At 40.0% G+C, this 17,554-nt stretch overlaps 1 protein-coding gene across 1 annotated transcript in view; it reads right to left on the bottom strand.

Annotated features, from left to right (window-relative positions):
* LOC148429099 (transmembrane protein 132D) overlaps nt 1–17,554 on the bottom strand; it is a 172,691-nt gene that overhangs the window by 108,413 nt on the left and 46,724 nt on the right. Inside the window, exons 2-3 of the mRNA XM_088413848.1 lie at nt 4,378–4,793; nt 2,982–3,550 (exon numbers count right to left, since the gene is read on the bottom strand). Of these exons, the coding sequence (XP_088269974.1) occupies nt 2,982–3,550; nt 4,378–4,793 (985 nt within the window). The remainder of the gene's footprint in view (nt 1–2,981; nt 3,551–4,377; nt 4,794–17,554) is intronic.

Raw genomic sequence — 17,554 nt, 5'->3', positions numbered from 1 at the left:
ATTTCTCTTCAATATTAATCCCATTTAAATCTCAAATATCTACTTATGTGTTTTTTTTTCACTATTCAATACCAGGTACTCTATATTAAAATTTCAATTTATATGTTAGCGTGAAAATGACCTGACACTAAATGAGTTTCAAAGTAAACTTTCTTCAGCCTAGCCCATCAAAAAAGTAACAAAAAGAATCCGATTCCACTTGGATAATGACATTGACCTCCAATGACCCAAGAAGAACCTTTGAGATGGGAATCACTAAACATATGCAAAAAAACAAACAAACAAAAACCACCCCTGCATCAGAGTTGATTGTTATGGAAATGCTCTTTGCTTGTTGGTTTTCGTGCGCATCATTTGTCACGCCGAGAGCGGCCGATACGACAACGAGGCAGATGTGAAGGCGCCGCCTGGAGTGGATTATTTTCAGCCGGCCAAGCGAGAACACATTTGTTTCTCGGGATAATGGCGGGCGGGACGCGCAAAGTCGAGCCCTCGAAAGCACACCTGACAACCAATTTCGCGTAGTCTCCATTTGAGGCCATTTTTTGCTGACAAAACTCCTCCCTTTCCCAAGGTAAGATTGCATCAAAACAAAGGGGGATATGAGGCATGTGTATGCCATGCCACTAGTTGGCGATGTAACCTCAACCCCTATGATTGCAATCTTGAGGCTTTTTTTTCACAAAATGAAGCTTATGTGATTTATAGTATATGGTCATTTATAAAAAGTGTAAATGTTGTTCAGTTGAAATCCCTTGTTTTGAGAAAAACATGAACGTCGAGACCCTAAGCAGGTTAATATCGTCGAAAACCCAAAATAGATACTTTTTCAAAAAGTATATATTTTTGTCAATTCCTATAAAATAAACACCGTGACAAAAGCCTGGTTTCGGAAAAATGCATCATATAGCGATGATAAGCGGCTTTCTAATGAATTTTCTGAGAGTGTGCTTTTATATTTGGATGAAACAATTGTATGAAGTCAGATTTTTTTTTTTTTTTTGCATTGTCTTTATTTTCTGTTTTTATTTCTGGCATTCATAAAAAAATATCCAAAATGTTCTTTTTGTAGGTGATGGACTTAGTTGTTAGTTTCACTTTATTTTGGATGTTTATTTCAGAAAAACAATATTTGCAGTATTTTTTCATTTCAGTATTTCAGTGTTTTTTTTCCCAGTTTTTCAAATTAAAATATTTATATTTCCACACCATGATATTAAACTATTCTTTAAATCCATATTTTTTGTATTTTTCTTCATTTTCTATATATTTTTACATTAGGTTTTCATTTTTGCAATATGAAAACACGGTAAAAATACAGAAAAAAATTTATGTGCTTTTTTCACAGTTTTTCTACTTTTTTTTTTTTTGGTTGATTTACAGTTCATGAGCTTCTCTAAATATTCATGCTACCGCATGCCCCCTTAGCATCATGCATTTTACGACATTTCCATCAGAAGTAGTCCCCAAATTAGCGTCTTTGAACGGTCCCACTTTTGTTTTTTTGACGCTGTTAGTCACAGTAGTTGTCTTGTCTCTACCGTGGCTTGGATGGACTTGTGCTGAATGGCGCTCTAACTGCTGCCCGATGATTGGTCGGAAAACAGGACCCAACTGCAGCACGCCGCTTGCTGGAAATGTGCTATTTGAAATGCTTTTTAAAATGTTTGCATTGTCCCTTACGAGCCATTCGTATCGTAATCGCTCCTCTGTCAACATTTCCGTCTTGCCAACATCTCATTTTCTGTTTTCCCACTCTCCCGGCATGCCCCATGCATATTCATGAACGTGTTATTTGCATTGCTGGCTCCTGAAAAGAGGCTGAGTACACAAAGGTGACAGCCATCAAGCTTGGGAGGCAGCGGCTGCGGCGTTGAGCGATGACAGAAAAAAGGTGGATGGGGGAGTCAAGGAAAAAAAAAGTGAAAACAACAGGCGGAAAAACGCCAGCGGAGATGGAGAATTTGCCTTCCTGCCTCAGCATGAACTGAATTTTCACCTTTGAAGAACCTTTGAAAAAGACACAAATTATCGAAAATGCACTTCAAACCAAAACAGCAGACTTCCTGGGTCTTTGCAGGTAAGGCTTCAAGAACCTAGTTTGGGGGGGTCTATTCATGATTAACACCGCAATTTGGATTTTTTTTTTTTTTTTTTTTTTTTTTTAAGCCTGAGCACTTCAGATTTTATGGTGGGTTTACTCATGATAGTCATGGCGACTCAATGTCATGTTTGTCAGATTGGAATTGGCTGCATTTTCAAGTAATCTCATTTACTGCCATTGAAGCCTATAGGTGTCAAAGATCTACTTTTAGTGGTAGTGAATAACCATAGTCATACATTGCCATTGACATCAAAACAAGTTGTACGTGCAGAGATCCTAAATTTGTAAGAACTTTATACTTAATACTTGTCAAGTACGCATAACTGAATGTCGGACCGTTCTCCTCTGAGACGGAGATGTAAGGGGAGGGGCCACTACGTGCGTTAGCAGCGATAAACCAATCAGAGACCATTACATAGTATGTACAGTATGTGCACAGGCAGTGTTAAACCAAACATAGAATTTTGATTACGTACAGTACGTACGCAGGCAGCGATAACCCAAATATAGAACTCTATGTATTGCGTATTGTACTGTATGTAGTACACTGGGAACGATAAACCATTCAGAGAGAAGCATTATGTGTGCTCCCTTTTATTGCCGAGCGTATGTTTGAGCAAGCGCCTTTGATAAGTTATGCCCTATGTTTAGGTTAAGTATGGAAATAGACCCCATAATCGATACTGCGCCTAATAATACAGTTTGCCGTATGGTGCGAAAAATACGGCAATTAAAATTGGCCTGGGATAGTTTGAAGGAGCCCGAAAAGGGCCAAAATTCACAGAAAAACAAGAGTTCTTGTCCATTTCTACCAAATTTCATGTTCCGAAAGAAAAACGTTAAACGATCCAACACAATGGAAGCCTTGTAATCCTACCTCAAGATGAACTGCTCAGCATGCGAGTCTGTCTTCATGTAGACAGCGAATGACACCGTCTTCCCCAGCCGGACTGGGCTGGGGGGCACTAGGATGTCCACGTTGTGGTCCAGAGTCAGCATCTCCCCTTTGGGTGTCACCGGGCCTACGCTCATGGCCACCGAGCCGACTTTCTCCATGTCCTGAAGTCCTCCTTCCACCAGGGGGCTCCACGGGCTCATGCCCAGACCTCCAAGAGGCCCAACGTTCACATTTGGACTCTTCCACAGTTCATTCACAATAGAAGGACACTCCGGTCCAGCTCCCTCCATTGGTATGATGGAGTAGTAGACATCCAGGGAGGGCAGCGCGCCCTCCGCTGGCCGTCTTCTGGCTTGCAAGGGTATAAACCAGGCGGGTGGGATTTCCAAGCGGACCACACAGATGCCCGATGGCCCCAGCAGTCGGCAGCCAGCCGAAGGGGACGCCTCGCTTGGATCTCTCACCGCTAAGGCTCGGACGCACGGCAGGAGGCCCGGTGGAGGCGGGTCGGGCTCGTCCCAACGGCGCCCCACCAGGTAAAACAGAACCTGAAAACCGAATGGAGTAACATGAGAAAAAAAATAGACCTCCGCCAAGGCTGCCACATGATCCGAGGGACGACAGAGCGGATCATTGTAATTTCACATTCGCCTTGAGTCGAGCGGTGCAAATTAGGAGCAGCTGGACATGCCTTGCATTTGAAGAACCCTTCAAAAAAGGTAAGATGATCCCAAAATGGCCACATCCAATTAAAACCGCAGACTCCCATCTTCTTTTCAAAATTTGGAAAAAAAAATTGTAGTACTTTATTATCAAGGTACTTAAGTAATAAAGTAATCTATTACTAAAGAAATTCATTAATTACTTACATAATTGATTCATTCAGTAATTGCCTAGTCATTAATTACATTAGTAGTTTATTTCCACAAGTAATCAATTCCTTAGTTTATTTTCAGAAACTCTTTTAGCCAAACACTAAGTTATATATATATATATATATATATATATATATATATATATATATATATATATATATATATATATATATATATATATATATATATATATATATATATATATTGATTGATTGATTTATTGATTGATGAATTGAATGTCTGGACTGGCTAAAAGAGGGTCTAAAAATATACTTTTGGTAATTAGTTATATAACAAAGTAGCTCATACTCAAAGAAATTGATTCCATTCACACATCAGGATTAAGGTACTTCAGTACTAAAGTCAATGATTACTTCGTTAAGTACTTCGTTACATAGGGTAACTTAGTCCATTAGTGCTTTATTTACTAAAGAAATCAATTACTAACCCTAACCCTATGTATTTATACCCGCCTTGACATAAGAAAAGAAATGCTGTACCTGTATCCAAGGCTGTGTGGACCCCACTTTGGGCACAACTATGTGGCCCTTCACCTTCCAGTTCAGGGTGATGTGACTCGCAGCAGGTTGCAGACTAGGGAGCGGCCCCTGCAGCAGCTCCACGGGGATCTGCTGCTCAGCGCTAAGGTTGCCGTAGTTGCACGCCACGGCGGGCAGGGCATGCGGCGCGGCCGCTCCCACTTCCAGCCGCTGGAGTAAAAAGGGCTCGGTTCGTGACGCCAAGCTCCCATTGCGCATCACGTCCTGGTTGGCGTCGCGCAGGAAGAAGGCGGAGTCCACGCCGCTCAGCTGGCACTGCACCGGCAGGTAGGTGGGCAGTGAGGCGGAGAAATGAGGCTGGGCAGAGTCTGGGGCAGCCTGACTGGGACTGGAGGAAGCAGAGTGACTGCTGCAAACTGTGGAAAGAAGAAAACAAGGTCAGTGAACTCTAGCACAATAGGTCATCTTCACTAGGTCGAATCACGACTCACTAAGCTACGTAAATCTTGTCAGGGAGTGTGTAACGCGTAAATTGGCCAACAGTAAAATTCAACAAAACCTGCATATGCAAAAATACCCCCCGGTGTGAAAAATTCTCCATGCGTTGAAGCTTCTCCCTCTTTCTTACTTCCCTCTACAACAAAAAAAAACCCTGTCGCATAATACAAAATGTTTTTCTCTGCATTTACCTTGCACTAAAACCCTCACTACAGCGAAAACAAGCCTGCAGCAAAAGTCTGGCTTGGTTTATGCTTGATGCGCGAGCACGCATTTTACAGCACTTTATACTCAGTGCGTCTTTCCCCCGCAGTCAGTCGATATTCTCCCATACTGTAGATGGCAGTATATGGAGTCTACAGCATACAAACAACACTACTCTATAACAGAGGTAGAGAATTCTAGTAGATTCAAACAAACGAAATTCTTCCAAGTGTTCTTTTAATAGACTCCTCATCTCTCCCCAACAATCCAGGAGTTGTTTACCGTATTTAGGTCACGATGGTCCCTTTCAGCCAAATCATGAATGTATTTGTACCGGCAAACTTTCATAAGATATAGTTCATCAGCCATGTTATCCGCTTGTAAAGAAATAACGGAAGATATGCATTGCGGAAAATCTGGCCACGCGGCGGGGTGCGGTTGCCGAAATAACGTCATTTTGATGCGCGGAGCTCAAGCTTGAACCAAGCTTAACACTTGAAGGCAGGATAAAGCAATAAACATGAAAAATGGATGTAGCAAAGTGAAAGACCTTATGCCAGAAATCAATGTAAGTATGAAAATGAATGGCCATAATCGTGCAGGCCGAGTATACGTACAAAAAGAAATGCCTGAAAAGACACAGAAAGGTGGCCATTTTGGGTCAGGATAGCCATTTTAGGCTACTCACTTTAAAATAAAAACTTGTGCTTGAGTTATTGTTTTATGGGATTGCTGAAAAATTGTATCTACATATGGTATTCACTTAGTCGACTTAGTTGCAAAGTTTGATCAAATCATCAAAATCATCATAAGATATGAACATATAATAACTCCACAAAATCAGATCTTGATCAAGTCTTTCACAAATTTAGTAACCCCAAAGGTTTGTGCACAAAGGCATAGAGATGAGCATAAGCAGTAGCGCATTAGCACAGAGATTGAAATGACGCGAAATAAAAAAAAAAAAAGCACATCTCATTGAGGGTAAGGACATTAAGCCTGATTCACATACACTGCCTCACAATCAGAGGAACATTTAATTTAAGCGTGTTTTAAATGGAAAACATTTTGTATTGGGCCATTTTCCAGGATTGTAGTGAATTAAAAACTTTCCAAGGGAATTCACTTGATGGTTAACAGTGGGACTGTATACTACGTGGCCGTGTGGTGTTGTCATCATGGGACAGGCATAGCTCAGCAACAACACCACATCATCAGAACTTGGACAAACACAATTTGGTAGACTGCTGCTGTGTGGGTAATTACCAGAGGTCATACCAAGATTAATTTATCCCCAAAAACATTTTCCCCGGGCTAGATGAATTTGAATAGGCTTGATAAGATACAAAAAACATTTCAAGAAGCTAAGCATGAAAAGACACAGGAAATTTGCCATTTTTCTTTATAGTTGCCATTTGAGGGTCATGTTCAAAGGTTTTATGAAAACACACTCTTCCTGAAAGGTTTTCAAAGTTCAAGCTAGTTTCATGTCGCAATATATATATATATATATATATATATATATATATATATATATATATATATATATATATATATATATGTATATATGTAAATTTTTGCCTACTTAATTGTTTGCTCTATTGAAGTCTGTTTGGGGAAGTGAACAGAATAAGGATTTCATTGTGTAGTGCTGCTATGCATCTAAAATTAAACCTCTTGAATCTTAAATATACAAGCTAATTTCAGCTTTGTGGAATTAGCAGGAAGATGGCAGTATAATGTAAAATGTCTGTTTCTGAAGAATATTTTCTAGTGGTGAGTGGTGAGCTAAGACAAAAAAAAAAAACATGAAATTTTAATGCAAATCAAGCAATGAGTAAAATTGTCACAATGTCATTCCGAGTACTGCTTATGCATGTCATGGAATAATGCATGAATTCTTGCACATTTTGCGTCATTTAGCCATGTCACGACACATTCCAGGGAATCGTTCACATTTGGACACTAGCGCATCAGTTCTCTGCATCGCACGGGGATCTAACTGACGCGTGGCTTTTTCCATCCCCAATTCCAAAAGGATTTACAGCAGCGCGCAGCCAAAATGACACACAGTGCTCTCGCACAATATATTCCCGTGCACTTTATTATCCAATTCCACCAGTATTTACGATACAATTCAGGGAGGTTGCGAGGGAGGATTACTGCGGCTTTTTCTGGCCTATTTCTTATCAAAAGAAGACAAGGTGACAGCCTTCCGCCAGAAGAGCAACTTTGGGATCTTTTCTTGAGTATTATTATCAAATGTTGGGACAAAATATGTGGAAGCTGCGGTTAATTACTGTTTGATCACACTGAACTGTTTTATGGAAGATACTTTGTTTCTTTACTTTTGTTGAGGGTCATTTGAGGTTTCACACATGGATAAACACGTTGTGTTTTAACTAACCCTTGTGGCAATATGTCACAAATTATGCAAATTCCTTTGATTTTTTTATGATATCATAAAAAGAATCAATGGGAAAAAACACTAGGGAGTCCTATTTGCATACGTTTGTATCGGTATACGTAAATGATTTTGATGTTTTCTTTTATCATCAACATTTTTCTCGTTTTTTGTTTTCTTTGTTTATCTTCGTCCTATTATTCTTATTATTCTTATTATTCTTATTATTCTTATTATTATTATTATTATTATTATTATTATTATTATGGTTATTTATTTATAATTTTAATTTCAAACTGCCAGGTTAAGGCAAAATATCCTAACATTTAGAAACAAGAGCATCATGAACATATTTTCAAATGAACACTGACAATTAGACTCTTAGGATACTGCACCAACACAACGATAACATGCCTGTTCGCATTTATTCGTTGAGAGTGCCCCCTAATGGTGAGCAAAATTGCAGTTCGACCTCAAAATCAACACTTCGATAATGTCTTCTTCTGTCCTCCTTTGTTCACCAAGAGATTGTCCTCAGGTGAAAAAAAAAAAAAAACCTGCAAGTAAACCGCATGGTTGCAAATGGATGCAAATCTTATAAAGCACTGTACTCTTAAAAAAAAAAAAAAAAAAAAAATCAAATTCCTAAAATTCAACAAGGAAAGCAGCCATTCCAGTTTGAAGCAGAAGCTCCTACTCGGGAGGACTATTGGGTCGAGTGAGCCCAGAATGGTTGATTATTCAATTTAATTGTTTTTTCCACCAACTAATCGATGAATAAACCCATTCAAAAGTATCCTCGGTAGTGAAAGCTGTAGTAGCAGTTGCCCATTCAACTCACGCAAGCATGTATCGCAGCAGGTCATCGCTGAAGCTGTTCTGGTGCCAATGACGGCACTTGATGCCAACTTTAATGGGAGCCAATCACGCTGCCAGCTTGCAAAGCTGTGACATCAGGCGTAGCGCCACCTGCTGAGGTGACACCAATCTGCTCCTCCGTGCACTTGGAGGTACAAAAAATGATCGTAAAAAAGTTCAAATTCAGGCACAAAATGCTAATATTACAAATGGTAAAAATTTGGATATTTACGTAGCTTATTTGCGCTAGCTAGCGCTAATGCTTCCATTTGAGGGTTCTTGTGAAGCCGGTGTGTGTGTATATGTGTGTGTTTAAGTGTCAGCTGCTCTCATTCCCCGTACGGGAGGATGACATATGCTTCATGAAATTCCCGCCGACACGCACACGTGCGCAAGCACACACACAAACAGTTACACCTCCAAGGTTTTGGCTCGCAGCCGTTTGGGGGTCATTTTACTATTTCTGAGGGTCCATCAAAGACAAATTCATCCTTTTTCAATTTCTACCTTGGATTAGACAAATAGGTGGAGGTTGGTGAATTGTGAACGGTTTGCGTAACCACTGCAAGACTCTTAAAGACTTTTAAACCAGAGGAATTAAAAATGCTGCCCCCGAGGCCAGTTTTACTCAGCAAACGTGTCCCTTGTGAAAAGACCATTTTTTTCTTTCAAAACTTCAAACCCTGTTTCACTAAACGACACGAGATTTAGTAGACATGTCGATAATGAGTAGACTAACAAATAATTCTCAGAAGCCTTTGACCAAAAATACACAGGAAGTCCACCATTTTAGTTTGAAGCGACCAGTTCAGTTATTTTCTTAGAAATATATAAAGACAACCTCCACCTGAATTTTTTTTTAAAATACAGCCCGCAAAGCTGAACAACACGAACTTATGTAGACATATCAGTCATAAGTAGATGAAAAAAACTAACTCAAAATCTCAAGATGACTTTGACCAAAAATACACAGGAAGTCCACCATTTTGGTTGGAAGCAACCATTTCACTGTTATTTTCTTTAAAATATATGACTACAAACTCCACGTAAAAAGCTTTTGTGAATTCAGCCAACAAAGTTTGTTTCATTGAGGAACATTACATTTGGTAGACTTCGGTCATGAGAGAACCAACGAAAAAAAGTTTTGAGAAGCCATAGCTAAAAATGAACAGGAAGTTGACCATTTAGGTTTGAAACCCTAACCCTAATCGCCGCCTGAGTATCTTTGACTTGGAATTCTATAAAGACAAATTCTATTCTAAATTATATTCTAAATAAATTTTAAATCTAAATTCAAATTCTAAATTCACCTAAAGAGATGGTGTGACCAAGCAGAATGGAATTTGACTATCATGAGTAGTTGACCAAAAATGTACTATAAAGCCACAATGGCCAAAACCCTATAGAAAAACCAGTCATTTTACTTTGAAGCAAAAGTCAATTTTCACAGGTGATACAACTATGAAACCTACCCAGAGAACTTCCTGAAGCAAATTTGTCTTACCAACATTAAATTTGGTGGATATGTCGGTCATGAGTACACCCACAAAAGTCTCAAAAAGGTCTGTTAAAAAAAATGTAGAGCCATTTGCCCATTCTGCTTAAAAGCAGACATTTCAGGGTCATTTTGGCAAACTGAATTTCTTTGGGTCCATCAAAAACTGTGTGTGTTTTTTTTTAAATCCAAATTCGCATGATACCATTAAATTTGGTATGCAAGCATAATAGTGTATTAAGTATCTATTAAGAGTAAGGTTAGTGTTAGGGTTAGAGTTAGGGTTAGGGTTAGGTCCTGGGTTCCTAACAGCAATTTCAGGAGTCCTTCAAGGCCTAAACTGTCCTGGAGATTTTGTCTGATTGCTTCCAAATTTGTCGCACGTATTCTAGACAGACATTCGTGGTTGTCATTTGTATTCAGTCACGCCGGATGTCATGAAAAAACATCAGAATTTTCTCCCATCTTGATTTTAGTCTTACGTTTTCTCACTGTCAATTCAACTCAACCCCGCCCTTGCGCCGCTCTGAGGTATCACTGTTATGATTATTATTTGTGTGTGCGTGTGTATGTGTGTGTGCGATGTGTCGGTATGGTTCGCCCCAGACAGCGTTGCACTGTCCCACCCTCATTATATTTTCACACTCTGCTACACTGGCACATTGCAAAGGACACACACACACACACAGATGTGCGTGTGTGTGTTAGTGGTTTGGATCCACCAGTGCGTAAATGTGTCCCCCTCCCCAAGTTTTTTGGGTGGCATTTTGAAACAAGTTGTTCACATTTTGTAAATTGTTCCTTCCTTGGTGGGCTCCGTAGGGAGGAGTTGAGACCCAACATTGGACGACAACCATGTTCACTGGACCTACTTTCATTAAATATACACTCACCGGACAGAATATTAGGTACACTCGCACCAGTGAGTGCGGTAATCTCATTTAATCCCTTTTTGGAGGCTGCAGAGCTCGCAAGATAGCGACAAATCTTGGGAGATTTTGGTCTGGTGGGCATGGGAAGGATTAACGACACAAATACTTTGTGCTTTGTCAAGGATTTTATGTTTTTCTTTGATCTTTTGGGCTTTTTCTAATCTTTTTGGTTTTATTTGACCGCTTCATCTGGTGTACCAGCAATGACAAGTACAGTGGGCCCCCGTGTTACGAGGTGAATCCGTTCCGCGGTTGGGCTCGCAAGGCGAATTCACCGTATTATCATTCCGCCATTTTGAAGCGAGTGAGGCCGACCAATAGCAGACCAGCGTCTCCGTCGTGTGATGGCAACAAAAAAATAAGCGCTATTACCTTATAACGCCTGCAGATGGAGACAAAACAACACAAATACAGCCAACCTCCTAGGGTCATGACAGTTGTATTTGTCGCAAAGCTGGGAAAATACCGTAAAGAGGATACGAAAAAACTACATTATTTATTGGAATGAACCATCTCTTTATTTAAAGGAACAGTGTGTAATATTAAGAGAGTTTTTCATTACAAACGGAAGGGGGTGCTGCAGGTGCTGCATTTACCATTGTCCGTAGCTATAACAAACATGCCACCATCATTTAATGATAACTAGACCTACGATGAGTTTTAAAACATTGTGTTGGTCATTAAGAACCCATTCATCAGCAAGTATTTGAAATTTGCAATCATTTAATGTATTCCTTGTGAATGAAAAACAGTTTAAGTCTTACACACTGTCCCTTTAAGACAAGAATGGTTAATGTCTGTGAAATCACATCAAAATAGCCGTTGATGCTGTCCTTGCTAGCAAACCTGCCAAATATGTAAAATACAAACATGCCATACCCAATCATAGTAGCAAGATTAGGAAGTAAAACAAAGGGAGATCCCATGTCTACATGTTGAACTTTGCTAAAAATGTACAACAACGCACTAAACAGTCAGAATGGCTCATAAAGGAAACTGCTAAAAAATGTTAGGAAGTGCTTTTTCTTTTTTCTGTTTTCTTTCATTCTATTTATTTTCACCCACATACAATAGTCACAATAAAACAAAAGTATAATTCAGATTTGCGTCTGAAATCGCAATGAGTTAATTGTCTCATGAGAGGAATAAAGTTTTCTGAATTCGAACCAGAGTCTAAGAATCACCCCTAAAATCCATTCCCGAAAGCGGATGATTGCTTTGGATGTGCGAGATGGCATCTGCAGCATTGGGCGTAGCGTCCGGCCAAACATAAACAACAACAACAACAACAAAAAGCGGACAAACCAAATGCGGGGACGCCGACAGATGGCGGCTGTTGATTGTTGATGTGAGGGAAAAACGAAAAAAAAATCAAAGAATGTAACATTCCTTTTGGTTTTCCTGCCACTTATATTATTAGTAAGTGTGTGTTTGCGTGTGCGTGTGTGTGTGTGTGCGCATGTAAAACCCGACCATAGCTCCCCCAAGGCGTGCTTATGTTTGCATCTAATGCAATGTAAAAGAACCAAGTGTCAATATTTAACCAACACGATATCGAGTATCACTTTGTGCTTCCTCTCGCTATCGGCTGCTTGTGTGTGTGTGTGTGTGTGTGTGTATCCTTCGAAAATGGAACAGAATGGACATGTGTGTGTGTGTGTGTGTGTGTGTGTGTGTGTGTGTGTGTGTGTGTGTGTTGGAGGGGTGTGTGGAGAAGAATGGCAGATGGGCCTAGTCGTATCTGTACATCTGGCTGTGTTCCTGTCCAATTTTACGCGCTCAAACACACACAGGCACACACTCATGTCCTCACACACACACACATACACATGCACTAGCTGAACTCACACTATCTATCTAATGAGATCCATTTAACAACATGTTTATCAGTCTTTGATCTACATTGAGTTCTTTTTAGATGCTTGGTTGGGATCTGGTGCCAAATTCGGGTTAAATGGGAAGTGGGAGATTTTTGTAGGCATTGTAATGGAAAAAATAAGGATAAATAAACCTATTTAAAGTTGCATAAAGAGAGAGATTTTTAAATGTTCTGTTGCGGAAAAAATGGGGATATATTTAATCAATTGAATTTGGAATTTAATAAAAAGTGTGTATTTACTTAGCTGGTTGGAATTTTGTGCCAGATACATGTAAAGTTAAAAACAAAATATCTCAAATAGCAATTAAAGAACCCATCACACAAATTTACACTATTTCCAGGTCGGGTTGGGATTTTTTGCTGATAGAGGACATAAGAATAAAATCGCTTAATATAAAATATATTGATATGATTTGGGGATCTTGTGCCAGATAAAAGTGGGAATTCAGAAATGTTATTAAAATGTGTGTGTAAAGGTTTTAAACCATTCATCCATTTTCTGGAGCTGCTTATCCTCACAAGGGTCGCAGGCTTGCTGGTGCCTATCGGGGGGGGAGCACCCATTCATTCACTCAATCGCACTTAAGGGCAATTTACACGTGCCATGCTTTTTTGGGGTGCGGGAGGAAGTCGGAGTGCCCTGAGAGAACTCACGCAGGCTCGGGGACAACATGCAAACTCCACAAAGGAAGGCCGGAACTCGGGTCCCAGAACTGTGAGGTGGACATGCTAACCAACGAGCCGTCTTTTTAAAACATATCACTTAAACTAACATAAATTTCCACGATTCAACAGGGATTCTGGGAAAATTGGGAAGTGGGATATTTACAAGTCCCAAGACTTCTCAGATATGGTCAGAGAAATACAAGCAACAAATAATAATCAGATATTGAGGAAAATTTCATGCAAACATATTAAAGAATTTTTTATGCCGACGTCTATTTCAAAGTTTATCCTGGGTCTGATTTACGGGTAGATCATTTTCGCAAATTGAAAAATGGCATAACAAACTCGAATATTAATAAAATTCCCTTCTGTTCAAACAACTGAATATCGGGTGTTGCATCCAGGTAAACTAACAAGTCACAACACTTGTATTAATTTAAATTCATTACGTTTAATTGAGTGGAGATCGTATGCCGTGCCGGAATTCAACCAAACCATATGGAGGGAATGTTCTGTTAAGATTATAAAGCGTCCGCCATTTTGGGGGTAAAATGAGGCCTAATAGAGCAAGAAGAGCAAAGCACCCCGGCGAAAACATCACCTTGGCCGAGGAAATAAGAGTTTTCGCTGCGCCGAGAAGGGCCAATGAAAAGATCCATCACGACCCAATGTTCTTTGAAAGAATGAACTCCATTGATCACGCAGATGGCGCGCTGTCTGCGAAACTTCCAACCGCGGCGGAGGCGGTGGCGGCAACGGCGTTCCACGTGAGAGGAAGGCAAAAAAGATAATAGAGCGATGGAAAGAAGGATGGAGTTTCTATTTCGGAGGTAGGCATTTATCAAGGGGTTTATTTTGGCCGTCTCCCGTCTCCTTTGCCGTCCTCTTCCTCTCTTTAAACTCTCTACTCACGTGAAAGATGGCAAAACGTCAAAGACAAAGCTAAATGTTAGCCCGTGGAAACGGCCGCTCGGCTTCTGCGCTGCAATAAGACCTCACTTTAGCTCGGTCGGGTCACGTGGAGCCTTGTATTTCCGCAAGGATGGCATTGGAAGCCCGTACACCTTTATCAGATTTCGTGGGCTAAACACACCACCGGTCTGGAAAATTCATGCCGAGGCCTAGCTTAAGCATGTGCTGCATAACCCTGGTTTTTATATGGAGCCTTTCTGTGTTTCTGTGTAGTATATATTTGAGTACTTTTTCCAAGTAGGTGTTTTGTTTATAGTTCATGTTCGCATTCTGACTGCTGAAGAGCCACATACTGTTTATTTTGTGTTGCTATGGTTACAGGGCGTCAAGTTAGATTAGCATGTTAGCGTGTGAATGTTAGCAGTTTGCTTTCTGTTCAGCATATGACAGACAAGAAATGGGGCACAGCATTCAGTTGTATTTTATTTTACGATAGCCTTTATTAAGTAATTAGTTTTTTTAATATTGTAATTTTGTATCATCTGATGGAAATTCTAGAAATGTGTTTGCTTACGTTTGGTATTTCAGATAAGAAGCAATTGGCGTCAAGTTAGCAATCAGCATGTTAGCAAGTGCTTGTTTAAGTTACTGCGAATTATTTAACAGACAAGAAATGAGCATACAATTCTGTTGTATTTTATTCTGCAATAGCCATAATAAAATAATCGGGTTTCTTCAATGTAATTTTGTATCCGAAAGATTCTAGAAATGTGTATACTTACAGTATGTTTAACATTTTAGATGAAGAGCAATTAGCGTAGAGTTAGCATGTTAGCTCGTGAACGTTTACATGCTAGTGTAGTTTGCTGTTCATCATATATCAGTCAAGAAATGGATCACAGTCTTCTATTATATTATTAATACCAAGTGTTCATGTACCTTTTGCTACATCTTTGAGTCATCAGGTGTCATTGAACAAATTATCTAGTTGTCTACTGTGGAAATAAAAAATAAAAAAAATATATACAGTCAGCCCCCTGCTTACGAGCATCCTGGTTTGCGAACATTCCGCCTTACGAGCGTAGATCAGGGAGAATTTTGTCCTTCCGCCTTACGAGCGTAGATCAGGGAGAATTTTGTCCTCCGCTTACGAGCAAACCTCTCGTCTTGCGAGCATTCCGTCAAACCAGCCATTGAGTATGTAGAAATGTTCTCGCCTAACTGCGTCAATATATTCAACAGTTGCGTCATCTACAATCATTAATAGATACTTATGGCGGTAACGTGAACGCTATTGGTCTTACAATCTCACACTGACTGTCTCACTCACGGTGTCTAAATAAATTACCATTTAAGTGTTATGTTTGTACAGCTAAAGGGAAAAACAGCTGACATGAAATTAAATGTGCCGATTGCAGGACAAAGAATTGTCATTGGTTTAAATGTGTGTTTTTTTTTTAATTAATTGTCAATACATTCCAACCGTTTAAAAAAAAGTGCAAATAATTATCAGTCAGTCAAGGAGACGCCAATATGCTATTGGTCGATTAAGGTCACCCGGTCTCACTCACGGAGATGCTATTGGCCGGCGTCACACGTCAATCACAGAAATGCCGATATGCTATTGGCCGAACGCCTTTATCTAGCTTGATGGGACAGGATGGAAGGAAGTAGACAAAATGAGTGAAAAACGGAATGTTTTGAAGACTTTGCAAACTTTATCTGTTAGACATAGCTTCTAAAATTACTAGCAGCGGTAAAGGAAGAAATAAGAGGATGATGTTTTAGTATCTCCGTGATTTGCACCATGACTGAAAGAGTTACTGTAACACTGTAAGACCAATAGCCTACATGCGTGGCCTTAATAACTCAAGAGGTTAATCTCTGCACCCTATTACGGGTGATGATTCAGCGCCATATAATGGTTGCTAGACAAGATTGCATGTCAGGTTAGTCGACGATCTCCCGATATGCATTGGGACAGCGTCATTGTTGCAATTATGTGAGTTGTAACCATAGGTGAACTGACGCTCGAACAAGCCATAAGTGTGCTGCCTAGTAAATGCAACACACACAACCACCTCGCCGCTTCCACCGTGCTCAATTCACGTCGGGGAAAAACAGTTGACATGAAATTAAGTGTGCCGATTGCAGGACAAAAAATCGTCACAGATTTAAATGTGTTTTAATCAATAAGATGTCAATACATTCCAACCGTTTAAAAAAAAAGTGCAAATAATTATCAGTCAGTCAAGGAGACGCCAATATGCTATTGGTCGATTAAGGTCACCCGGTCTCACTCACGGAGATGCTATTGGCCGGTGTCACACGTCAATCACAGAAGTGCCGATATGCTATTGGCCGAACGCCTTTATCTAGCTTGATGGCACAGCTGGTTGGGATGGAAGGAAGTAGAGAAAACCCTGACTGAAAAAGTTACTTTGACACTGTAAGACCAATAGCATATCTGATTTACCGTATTGACTTAGAGCATTCATCTCTGCTCATCTCTGCTTATCTCAGCACAAGTCACGTCTTTCCAAAGGTAAAAGTCATTTATCCTTTGTATTTGTTATTTAATGTAACTGTACAGTAGATTATGTCACTTAATATTAATTTATGTATACAGCGTGATGATTTTACCTAAGGCTTCTGCGCGCGTTGCACTCACGAATTAACATGGGTTTGGATTGCATACGAGCAATTCGAGATACGAGCGTAGCCGCTGAACCTGAACGGATTAAGTTCGTAACCCGGGGGCCCACTATATATATATATATATATATATATATATATATATATATATATATATATATATATATATGTGTGTACACGACAACAATTAGAATTCAGCACAAGCGCCTGACCTGAGTCGTTTATGTTTATCTACCTGCTGCATACACACTACATTTGTTGATTGATGCGCCTGTCAGTGGGTCAGCGCAGTCACATTTCCCCAGACACAGTCCGGCTGCCGACCTACACACACACGCGCGTACACACGCATTGCTTTCCAGTGTGCCCTGGCAGCACCTTTACATGGGGCCTCTTTGATGTGTGTGTGAGGGGGTGCGAGGTGTCATCACAGATCATGCGATCCATCACTTATGTGTCATGTCGGTGACACGCTCGACACAGAGCGAGACACAATGTGGCCGAAGGGAGAGAAAATAAGCGTCGCCCAAGAGTCAGCGTCTGAGCTCATTCTCCCCAAATCATACTTTCGTCAAAATCATGGTCACTGGATACCGATGGCGGGCCGAGTATTTCATTGACGTCGTATTTATCCCTACCTAAATTAATATTCATCATAATAATAACAATATAAC

This window comes from Hippichthys cyanospilos, chromosome 1, assembly GCF_059441005.1.
Source record: "Hippichthys cyanospilos isolate Australia breed blue-spotted pipefish chromosome 1, RoL_Hcya_1.0, whole genome shotgun sequence".
Taxonomy (NCBI): Eukaryota; Metazoa; Chordata; class Actinopteri; order Syngnathiformes; family Syngnathidae; genus Hippichthys; species Hippichthys cyanospilos.
This window is presented reverse-complemented; position numbering and strand designations above follow the sequence as displayed.